Genomic DNA, 10,978 nt, shown 5'->3' on the forward strand with positions numbered 1-10,978 from the left:
ATATAAATTCAATAATAGGATGAATTCTTTTACAAGAATTTACCAAGTAGCTAGCATGAAAAAAACCTCATAAGGGAAAAAAATCCATCATTTATTCCCAAATAAATAAATATATATATATATATATATATATATATATATATATACACACACACACACACACACGCACACACAAATAATTAGTAGCAACAGAAGCCATATTAATACGAAAAGGTAATATTAGCACTTAAAAGTGGATCTTTCATTACCTGGTACAAAGCCACTTCCTACACTACCACCCTTCCTGCAAAAAAACCTTTGTCTTGCAAGATACTTGGTGACCTCAGTGGTGCAAGTGCCATGTAAAAAGCACCCAGTTCACACTGTAAAGTGGTTGGCATTGGGAAGGGCATCCAGTCTTAAAAGTCATGCCAAAGCAGACAGTGGACCTGCTGTCAAACTGTCCAACCCATGCCAGCATGGAAAACAGATATTAAATGTTGATGATGATTGTATTCTGTGTAGCTCTCAGAGAAAAGCCCAATTAACCTAGCTTTTAGTATTTTGACAATAAATTACAAGTGGAAAGAAACATCTCATTTCATTTTCTTTTTGTTGCAGTTTATTTTACAGCACTCTTGATGAAATGCAATATAGATTCAGTATTTATTTGGACATTAACTGCAATTATCTTTCTATCTTCACAAGACTCTTCAGTTTTGAGCATTCTGATTTTTAAGAACTTGTTTTTATGGAAATAAAGTTACTTTAATTTATACCAGAATTGCATTTATTTTTGTATTACAGCTTGCCATCTTTCTCAGGATTAAGCAACATGAACAGTTGTATGCTTCCAGCTTGCTTTGTACTGACTCTACGAACACCTCTCACTGTCCTGGCTTCATTGTTGCAAAAGATTGAATCAATAACAAGTGAGTATTTTAGAACTATTAAAACTATTGCTAGTGGCATTGTGGTGTTGCCATGTGGTGTTCAGCATGATCTTAGCTTTTTGTCTTTATGTTTATGCCTTTTTTTTATTTGGTAACTACTCTTTTCATAACATTGATATATGCACCCAAGGAAACTATTCTTGTTTTATCTATGAAAAATTAAAATTATAATTTTCAAGTTAACAAGTATCATGAATGCTTACAATTTTTCATTTTCTTGAGAAATTTAAAGAAACTGAATCTAATTTAAATGAAGGTTCAAAGCTAGTCTGTGTGATTGTGTGTGTGTGAGACACACACACACACACATGTATATATACATATAGCTTAGATTTTTGCCTATAATTATTGGAGAATTTGGCTTCATAACTAACTATCAGTACTATTCTTGGGAAGCTGTGATTCGAAAACCAGAACGATGAAATCTAATCAGAAGATTAAAGAACAAGGTACCATCAAAATATGTAAAACAATCAGGAAGTTCAATATGTGTGCATGTTACACACACATGCATGAGTACCCTGTCTGATACTGTCTAAATTCCAATGAAAGAGTTTCTTGGTTAGAAACAGGCTCTTTCTCCATTGGTGAGAAATTCAAAAAATAAAATATGACAGTACACCTATGTATATAACAGTCTTATGTTCAGATTCTTTTGGGATTTTCACTCACGAGGTTTAAATCAGCTTAAGCCAAACCCTTGTGGCTGCAAAGCAAACTTCTTTACCACAGTGTCAGGCCTGTATGATAGCGCTAATAAAAAGAGACCCAATATATGTTCATAGAACTTATTAAAACTCTCAGTGTTTTGCTTGTTAACTAATTGTGTGTGTATAGTTAATGGAATACTATGCTGGCCTACATGAAGTGTTAATGATGTGATAACCTGAATTTTAATTCATCATCATCATCATCATCATCATCGTTGGACGATTTGACTGAGGACTGGTGAAACCGGATGGCAACACCAGGCTCCAATCTAATTTGGCAAAGTTTCTACAGCTGGATGCCCTTCCTAACGCCAACCACTCAGAGAGTGTAGTGGGTGCTTTTACGTGTCACCCGCACGAGGGCCAGTCAGGTGGTACTGGCAACGGCCACGCTCAAAATGGTGTCTTTTATGTGCCACCCACATAAGAGCCAGTCCAGGGGCACTGGCAACGATTTCACTTGGCTTGCTGGGTCTTCTCACGCACAGCACATTTCCAAAGGTCTCGGTCAGTAGTCATCGCCTCGGTGAGGCCCAATGTTCGAAGGTCTTGCCTCACCACCTCAGCCCAGGTCTTCCTGGGCCTACCTCAACTGTTACGGTGTGGCACTTTTTCACGCAGCTATCCTCATTCATTCTCACCACATGTCCATACCAGCACAATCGTCTCTCTTGTACACCACAACTGATGCTTCTTATGTTCAGCTTTTCTCTCAAGATACTTACACTCTGACGGGTATGCACATTAACATTACACATCCAGCGGAACATACTGGCTTCCGGAGCATCCCCTCAAATTTTCTATATGCATATAAAATTCGAGGGGATAATTATGATGCAGGCTACCACAGTATTCTGTCAATTATAGACACATATACACACACATGCATGGTGTGTGTGTGTGTGTGTGTTTATAACCAGCCAGCCAGCCACCTAATCCCCTATCAATCTGATGGGCACATGCAGATTAACTACTTTCTCACCACAAACAAGGATAGGTAGATGCTGGTAAATGCAAAGTCCTTCCTCAATGAGGAATGTACAACTATGTGTGCTAGATGTGCAGGTATAATGAACTCTTAAGAATGTATAGATAATAGACCACAAATATCCAAGGTGATCCTTAGAAATAGCAGATAGCTTTGATTACCTGAGTGACCAAGTTAACTGTGGAGGAGGAAGTGTAGTTGCTAGAATAAGAACAGGCTGGGCAAAGTTCAGAGAGCTACTACCTTTGTTGGTAACAAAGGCCCAAGAGTGAAAGGCAGATTGAATGATGCCTTTGTACATACAGCTATGCAACATATCAATGAAACATGGGCTGTAACTGCAGATAACATGCAAAGGCTTGAAAGAAATGAAGCCAGCATGCTCGACGATACATCAAGCTAAGTAAAACTGGATGAGTAATGTAAGTGTATGTACAACATAGTGTAAGCATCTTAAGAGAAAAATTGAGGATAAGTGGCATCAGAAGTGGTGTGCAAGAGAGAAGACTGGATTGGTGTAGCCATGTGATGCATATGAATGAGGACAGCTGCATAAAGAAGTGCTGATCTCTAATTGTGGAGGGAACTTGTAAAAGGGAGTAGACACTGGAATACATAGTACAAAGTGGTGAGGAAGGATCTTCAGACATTGGGCCTCACAGAAGAAATGACAAGGGATCGAGACTTTTAGTAGTTTGCTGTGCTGGAGATACCACGTCAAGCTAAGTAAAACTGTGGCCATCCATACATACAGGTATGTCCTCTACATCCCTCTCTTAGCTGAGAGATCCTTCTCTTGAGGGCTCATGAGTGTTGGTGTCACATAAAAAGCACTCATGCTGGTGCCACGTAATATGCACGTAGTACACTCAGTAAAGTGGTTGGCATTACGAAGGGCATCCAGCTGGCCAGCTTCTGCCAAACTCTCCAACTCCACAGCATGGAAAATGGACATGAAATAATGATGTTCACACACACACATACACACAATATTCCTAAAAATGTTCAGATTTCCAACTTTCTTCCAAGTATGTGAGGAACCTCTTTGTTTACATTCTGTGTAACGATTCATTTTCTGCAGTAATCGATTACAAAAAATAAAGTTAAAAAACAATGTAACAGTTTTTTTGTTTTTTTTGGAAAGACCAGCTAGGTCTAATATCTTTCTGTTAACATGGAAAAAGTGGACATTGAATTGATAATAAATCTTCCAAATTTGCTTTCTAATATTTATGAAAAGCAGTATTATAATGAACTGACTGGACATCTAAATGAATAAAGTAATATACTACAATATTTTTATAATAATTAATTATATGTTTGTTTAAGAGGTGGAGATATTTAATTAGGCTTTGTGTGAAATTACTGATATAATATTTAAACTAGTAAAATTTATACTATCGTGAGAGGTAGAAATTTGTAGAAATTAAAATTTTGTTTTGATGGTTGTTCTTTTATAGATATGGAGGTTCCACGAATATCAGAAGGAAAGAAGCTGTTATCATTGTTGATTGAGACCATTTCATGTCAACAATTATTTAACAAAAAGGAGCTTTATGTTGTTAGTAATGTTTCATATTTTATATTCCCTTTATAAATCCTGAAGATGCTATGTTTTTAAAAATTGAACTGGATCTTATGATTCAATGCTGGCCAACCTTTGTTGCAAATGTTCTCTCCCTTTGTCCCCTCCAAATCACTTGGTTCTACACTTATGTTATAAAAGTAGTGAATTGAATTTGAAATGCATGTAAACAATTTTATTATTTTATTTATATCAGTAGTTTTTATTGATGTCAGCTAAAAAAGAATTATTATGATAACACACATTAATATTAAAATAAAAATAATTAAAATTGTATACATCATTTATTAATATGATCTCTGGGGGTGATGACTAGCAGTAATTTTTGCAACATTAAGTTTCAAATTTGATAAAAGAAATCATAAATCCTCCTATGGCACTATTTCCATTTGGTTTCTTTTCTTGGTTAAAATTTGATTTACTGCACTAAAGCATTTGTTGTCAGATAGGAGGCATAGAAAAGCAGTAAAAAATTGCTTGGTTTTAATCCATAATATAGGATACTTCAGCCTACCTTGCAACTACATATCACAGAAGCTTTGATTTTCAAAAGTCATCTTTATTAATGGTGGTCTTTTTCTTTTTTTTTTTTTTTGTTATTCTATTATGCACACAAGTGGGTTTTTATCCAGTTATTAAATCCTATCTCAAAATATTCTTTCAGTTGTTGTAAATGTACAAAGTATGTCCTGAGATTATCATGTTTAAATAATTGTTAGAAGTTTTTCATTGGTCAAATGAGAGAACTCTCATCTGTCAAGGTTTCACTTGAACAGTTCAGTTTTACTTGTATGAGATTAAGATTACTTCCTTGCATTTTCAAATTCAGGGTGTTTATCTTGCCAGTAAACTAGGAATGAATTTTTGGTTTACAAGTAAAAGTTCAACAATAGCATCATAAAACTGGCAGATATACCATAAATCCTTGAGTATGGTCCGCCCTTGAGTATAATACGCAAGGGATTTTTAAGGGGATGTACCTCTGAAAAACCTAAACCTTGTGTATAATAAGCACCCCTTCTCTAACTTGAGTCAAGGAGGTCTATATAACGTTCTTGGTTTGTAAACATATATACGGTAATGTCCTTTATTATTATTGTATATATAACATAATGCAAACGTGTAGTTTTATTGTGCACTTTGTTTGCAGAAAATAAAGAAATAACAGTCATAATGTCAGTGAAAACTAAATATTGAGTAAATTGCCTTTACATATTTATCACTATCAGTTACAAAAGCAAAAGCAAAAACATTTATTCAAATCCTTAAAATTCAACGTCACTTTCAGCATCAAATAACTGTTCCATTTGTTCCTCCGTAAACATGTCAGCATCATTGTAGTGTAAATCTCCGTCATCGTCAGATTCATAGTCAACATCAGAAGATTCACTTTCATTTATTTCATCTTTCCATACAACGTCATCCTGAGTACAATCCAGTGAAGACGATATACAACACTTTTATTTTAATAAATGTTGCTTACTGAAAGTTATGGATGATTCTTTTATGACTTCATTGCTTTCAGGCTTAGCTTAAGGTGTTTTCGTGCCCAACATCACAAAATGCATCTGAATAAACATTGCCGGACAGCAAATAGAGACTCAGACATTGCTTAGGAAATATTTTTCATTTTTAACCTCGTATATAGTACACACTAGGGATTTTGACCTTTAAATTTGGGGGGAAAAATGCGGATTATACTTGAGGATTTACAGTACTTCAAACAAGATCTTATTGACAGCCATTGAACTTCAGTGTGGAGAAATATGGCTTCCAAATTTTCATTCTGTTCCCATGATTGGCAGAACAGCCGAGTGCTTAAGACCCAAGCTTTTATTTTAACAGCAAATATTATTATGGTCAGACTTGAAAACAACTGTTTACTAACCTTAACAACAAGGTGTTGTCTATGAATTACAGTGTGATTAGTGAATAGATCAAGCACTTCCTTTTGATATATGATACCAGGTCAGCTTGACAGTCTATCAAAGTGTATCATCAGTTGTGCACACTATCATGTTGTTGAAGGGAATGTGCTTATCTTTGATATAACTTTGAAATGCTTGATTCTGCAATTAGACTTTCCTAAAACTTCATCAATTCAAATCACATGCTGGTTTATTGACAAGTGACTAAAAAGATTGTCTGTTCTTTGGAAGATCAAGCTTATGTTCTTTTAGCTGCAGTGGTGCCAAAATGTTTGAAGTTTTAGGAAATAAGTGCAGGCTAAAAAAAAATTAGGTGTTAATTTTCTTGAATGACCTGTCAACTGATAATGATAAAAAAAATGCTAGGTTGCTACTGCTCTTACATAAAATAGATAATTTATTTTGAGAAATAGCCATTCACTTACATTCAAGAAATTGGTAATAAAAATAAAGGGCACCAAAGAAAACTTCACCCCAGAGTGGGTGGATTTTTCTACATCATCATCCCAAGAGAATATTTAACCCTTTAATATTTAAACTGGCTGTATCAAATATTCTACCTGTTTTATGTTCTCTCACCTACCCTACAATGTTATTCGAAAAATAATCGTATCATTGAAGTCTAAAAACTGTGAGATAATGTATGATCAATTCAAAACAATGTGAATAAATAAGCATTACATTCAATATAGTAATCTGAATACTAAAGAATTAATTGAAAAATTCACACAACCATGATGAGAAAGATGTTAGATCTATACCAAACACCTCTAGGTCTTAATGCATAGACTCTATCTTCCTATTAATAGTACATTGAGACATCCAAACATTTTAAAACTAAATATTTTCAAAATGAAAACAAATTTATTAAAATATCAATTTTTTTCTCCTTAGTTCATTGGTGATTATACACAATGTTGCTTACTACCCAACACAGACTTCTAAACACTCTCCTGTAATATAATTTTGTTCATTGCTCACCTCATAATTCCAAATACCCCCATGCCTTATACCTCAAGGGTATAAGATACAGACCCCCATTGAGAAATGTTGAAATAATTTATGCTTAATATTCAAATTCTTAAATCACTTGCCTAACATGATATTATATAAAACAAAAACTTGTTTTTTTTTTAAATTTCTATTTATTTATTTACTTGTGTGTTTCAGACTTTACCTGATCAGCAACATGTTTATTTCTTGGGTGGTCATCAGAGTGGTATAGAAGAGGAGGGAGTTCTTATATCAAAGATTCCTTTTACTCATCCAACCAATTTACCTAAAATTTTGTCTTATCTTCGTCAGCAAATGCTATTTAACACTGCTATTACCAGTTGTATCCGGCCTTCTGCCAAAAGAGGTAAAATATATTCAACATACTACTTCTCTATGAACTGATTTGCCTTCTATCTTGCTTTCTAGAAACAGAAAACCCTTACATAGTTGTAAGAGAAAATATAAAAATGGAAACAAAATGATTATAATAACAGTTTTAGTCTGGTATCATCATTTCGTCATTGCTGCTGGTGGCACAACACATACTCAGTAGGCTGTAAAGTGGTTGGCTAATGAAGCAGCAACAATGTAGGGTTTGAGAGGATTATTTAGTGTTAGTCTGTAGTCTTTTAGAGGGTAAAATAACCTCTATATCTATAATGCTAGTGTCACAAAAAAATGCACCTGTTCCACTGTGTAAAGTGGTTGGTGTTACAAATCAAGCTAAAATTGAGATGTTGATGATGATTATACACAGTCTCATGCACATTGTTGGGTAATGAGATGGAGGTGTAATCAATATACACTGAGTACAGCTGGTTCCATGACCTGTAACTCTGCAGTTTCCAAAAGACACATCACTCCACTTCGATGATGGAAACGGTGCAGAGACGAAAAATGCATATTGACAATGGCACTAACAAAAGTAAAAATACTAGTAATGAAATTGAAAAACATAATAGTGATCACCTGGATCAGCCAGGCTGTCTGGTGCCAAGTCAGCTCTGCTGGGCACGGTATTCACTCCATTCCCTTTATGCTCTTGCCATTCTCCTCCACGTTGTTCCAAACCTTTTTTTTAAATTGTCTTCCCACCTCATTGGATGTCTTCCGAGTGGCCTCTTCTGCTCTTGCGGGTACCACTTGACAACTGCACGGGTCCAGCGATTGTCTGTGAACCCTGCAGCATGACTGGCCCATCGTAGCTTTTTGTGGTAGTATTCTACAACAATATCCTTCACTCTAGTTCTATCCCTGATCTCCTTGTTCCAGGTGTGATCTCTTAGCGATATTCCCAACATCAACCTTTCCATGACTCTCTGCATTGTCAGCAGACGTTGATCTCCATCAAGACCCAAGTCTTACATGCGTATAGCATTGCCAGCATGGCTGTGCTGTTGAAGACATTGGTGTGAGTTGCCTTGTCTAGGTTCACCTTCAGCACATCCTTCATGGCGTTGAATGCTCTTACCCTTAGTGAGATCTCATTCTTCATATCTCACCTCATAGTCACTTCTTGACCGAGACACACATAGCTGCTCACCTCTTCTATTTCATCGCCTCCAACTGTTAGGCTACCAATTGGTACACTTCAGATGAGAGAAAGGAGAAAAAAGTGCTGCAGTTAGTGTCGCAGGAACAATATGTGAAGGAAGTGCAGCTAAGGGAAGCCATTAGGAAAGAATGCTGGGATCAGCTTGAGGAAATAGATGATGACTATGAGACACTGGTCCAGAAGTAGAAGAAAAACTTGAGGAGTACAAAGGTTGCAGTTCTGAAGGAGACAGGATCTTTGAGCAGACAAAGAAGGTGATGAAAAAGCAGAGAAACATGATTGTGATAACTAGCTGAAATACCTGGCTAGTCATTACTCATAGTTTTTCAGTTCTCACCAGACTGTGGGTCATGAAATCCTTTCAAAAGACTTCATTGAGTCACATAAATTCAAAATATATTTTCTATTCTTAGCTAGTAATTTCCCTTGGTGTTGTTCCTCTAGAAATTTAGCCTATATGACTCCTCAGTTCAATACTACAATTCCATATTCCATCTTATTCCACTAAACCTGTTTTGTAATAGCTTTGCTAAAATCCAGTTCATCTAATTCAAAACTCATATCATCTACATGAGGCTTTGTGTAGTTGCCTATCTTTTGTACATATTCCTTTTAAAGCAATTTCTGATGATTACTGCCTTGTCAGTTGCTAGGGTAATGCTACCTGATTAACTAAGAGAATACTTAGCATAGTAGGTACATGACTTGATACTTCTGACATCTTGATAGCTATTCCCAGTGGACTTTCAAATTTTCCTGCTTTCGTTTTCTTAATCACTTCACTAAACACATCTAAGCCAGAATGAGGTTTGGTGTCAATATCAGTATGCCTCATTTTTTAAAATCAAAGTCACTTTTGTTTATGTGGTCACCTGAATGGTAGTGGGCCAGTTATATGACTGAAAGTGTGCATTGCAGATGATAAACGTATTTTGCATTTGATATCTGAAATTTTTACTGTTTCTTATATTTAATACAAGAAAGATGTATTTGTATGTTGAATCTGAGGAATCCAAAAAATTTACTTCAAAATTTTCCAAGTTTTATATACTTCTATATCTTATAACAATTCGAATTTTAAAAATTTTCTGTGATTTATTTTTCTGAAATGTCTGCATTGAAACAGAACCTTTTGCATATGTTTTGAATTTTATAATTACAGATCTTAAAAGTGCACTGGTATTCGAGTTATCTGCTTTGTCTTTGCATCAAGTTAATGTATCATTTGAACATCCACTACAAGATTCTATGGTTACAGGTGATTCTTTTATATCTGTTATCTTGTCATTTTTAATATCTTTCTTCATAATATTTAGCATATGTAATGTGGAAATTTTTGCAAAACCTGAGAGGCTTTCAAATAATATATTTTTCTACATGATCAAATGTATATCTAGATTTTCATGTGAGATTAAATACATTTCAACAATAATTTAAATTAATAACATATTTTTACTATTTTACATTTTCCCCTATTAGCATCCATACATTTCTGATCTTAAAGCATGTTTCATAGTGTTGGGGAAACTGTTTCTAGTAGCAAACAGAAAACAAGGTACTATATATATCTCTCTCTCTCTCTCTCTATATATATATATATATATATATACTAGCAGAGATACCCAGAATTGCTCGGGATTAAAATGGCATAGTTTTTTTTATTGTTTTGCTTGCTTTGGTCATGTGACTGGAGACATGCTGGGGGACCACATTTAGTTACAGATATCAACCCCATGATTTATTCTTTGTAAGCCTAGTACTTATTCTATCGGAGTGTTGTGCCAAACGGCTAAGTCACAGGAACATAAACAAAGCAACATGGGTTGTCAAGTAATGGTGGGGGTACAAATACAGACACACACATAAGCATACATGAGAATATATATACAGGCATATATATACATATACACACATATATATATAGATAGAAATGTATATATATATATATATATATATATATATATGGGAGAATATATGAAAAAAAAAACCACAGACGAGGACAGGTGGTGTAAATAACAAAAGGATGTATTAGTATGACGCTCGGGAATATGGAAACGTATAAATATATATATACATGCATATATATACATGTATATATATATATATATATATATATATATATATATATCAACACATACATATATATATACATGTATATGTGTGTGTGTCATCATCATCGTTTGACGTCCGCCTTCCATGCTAGCATGGGTTGGACGATTTGACTGAGGACTGGTGAAACCGGATGGCAGCACCAGGCTCCAATCTGATGTGGCAGAGTTTCTAC

At 35.0% G+C, this 10,978-nt stretch overlaps 1 protein-coding gene across 1 annotated transcript in view; it reads left to right on the top strand.

Annotated features, from left to right (window-relative positions):
• The window catches only part of LOC106883109 (mediator of RNA polymerase II transcription subunit 1), a 17,492-nt gene extending 7,361 nt beyond the window's left edge, over window positions 1-10,131 (top strand). Inside the window, exons 3-6 of the mRNA XM_014934003.2 lie at window positions 787-911; window positions 4,091-4,191; window positions 7,314-7,503; window positions 9,857-10,131. Coding sequence (XP_014789489.2) covers window positions 787-911; window positions 4,091-4,191; window positions 7,314-7,503; window positions 9,857-10,131 — 691 coding nt within the window. The remainder of the gene's footprint in view (window positions 1-786; window positions 912-4,090; window positions 4,192-7,313; window positions 7,504-9,856) is intronic.
• Window positions 10,132-10,978: the final 847 nt, after the last annotated feature.

Source organism: Octopus bimaculoides, chromosome 9 (genome assembly GCF_001194135.2).
Source record: "Octopus bimaculoides isolate UCB-OBI-ISO-001 chromosome 9, ASM119413v2, whole genome shotgun sequence".
NCBI lineage: Eukaryota > Metazoa > Mollusca > Cephalopoda > Octopoda > Octopodidae > Octopus > Octopus bimaculoides.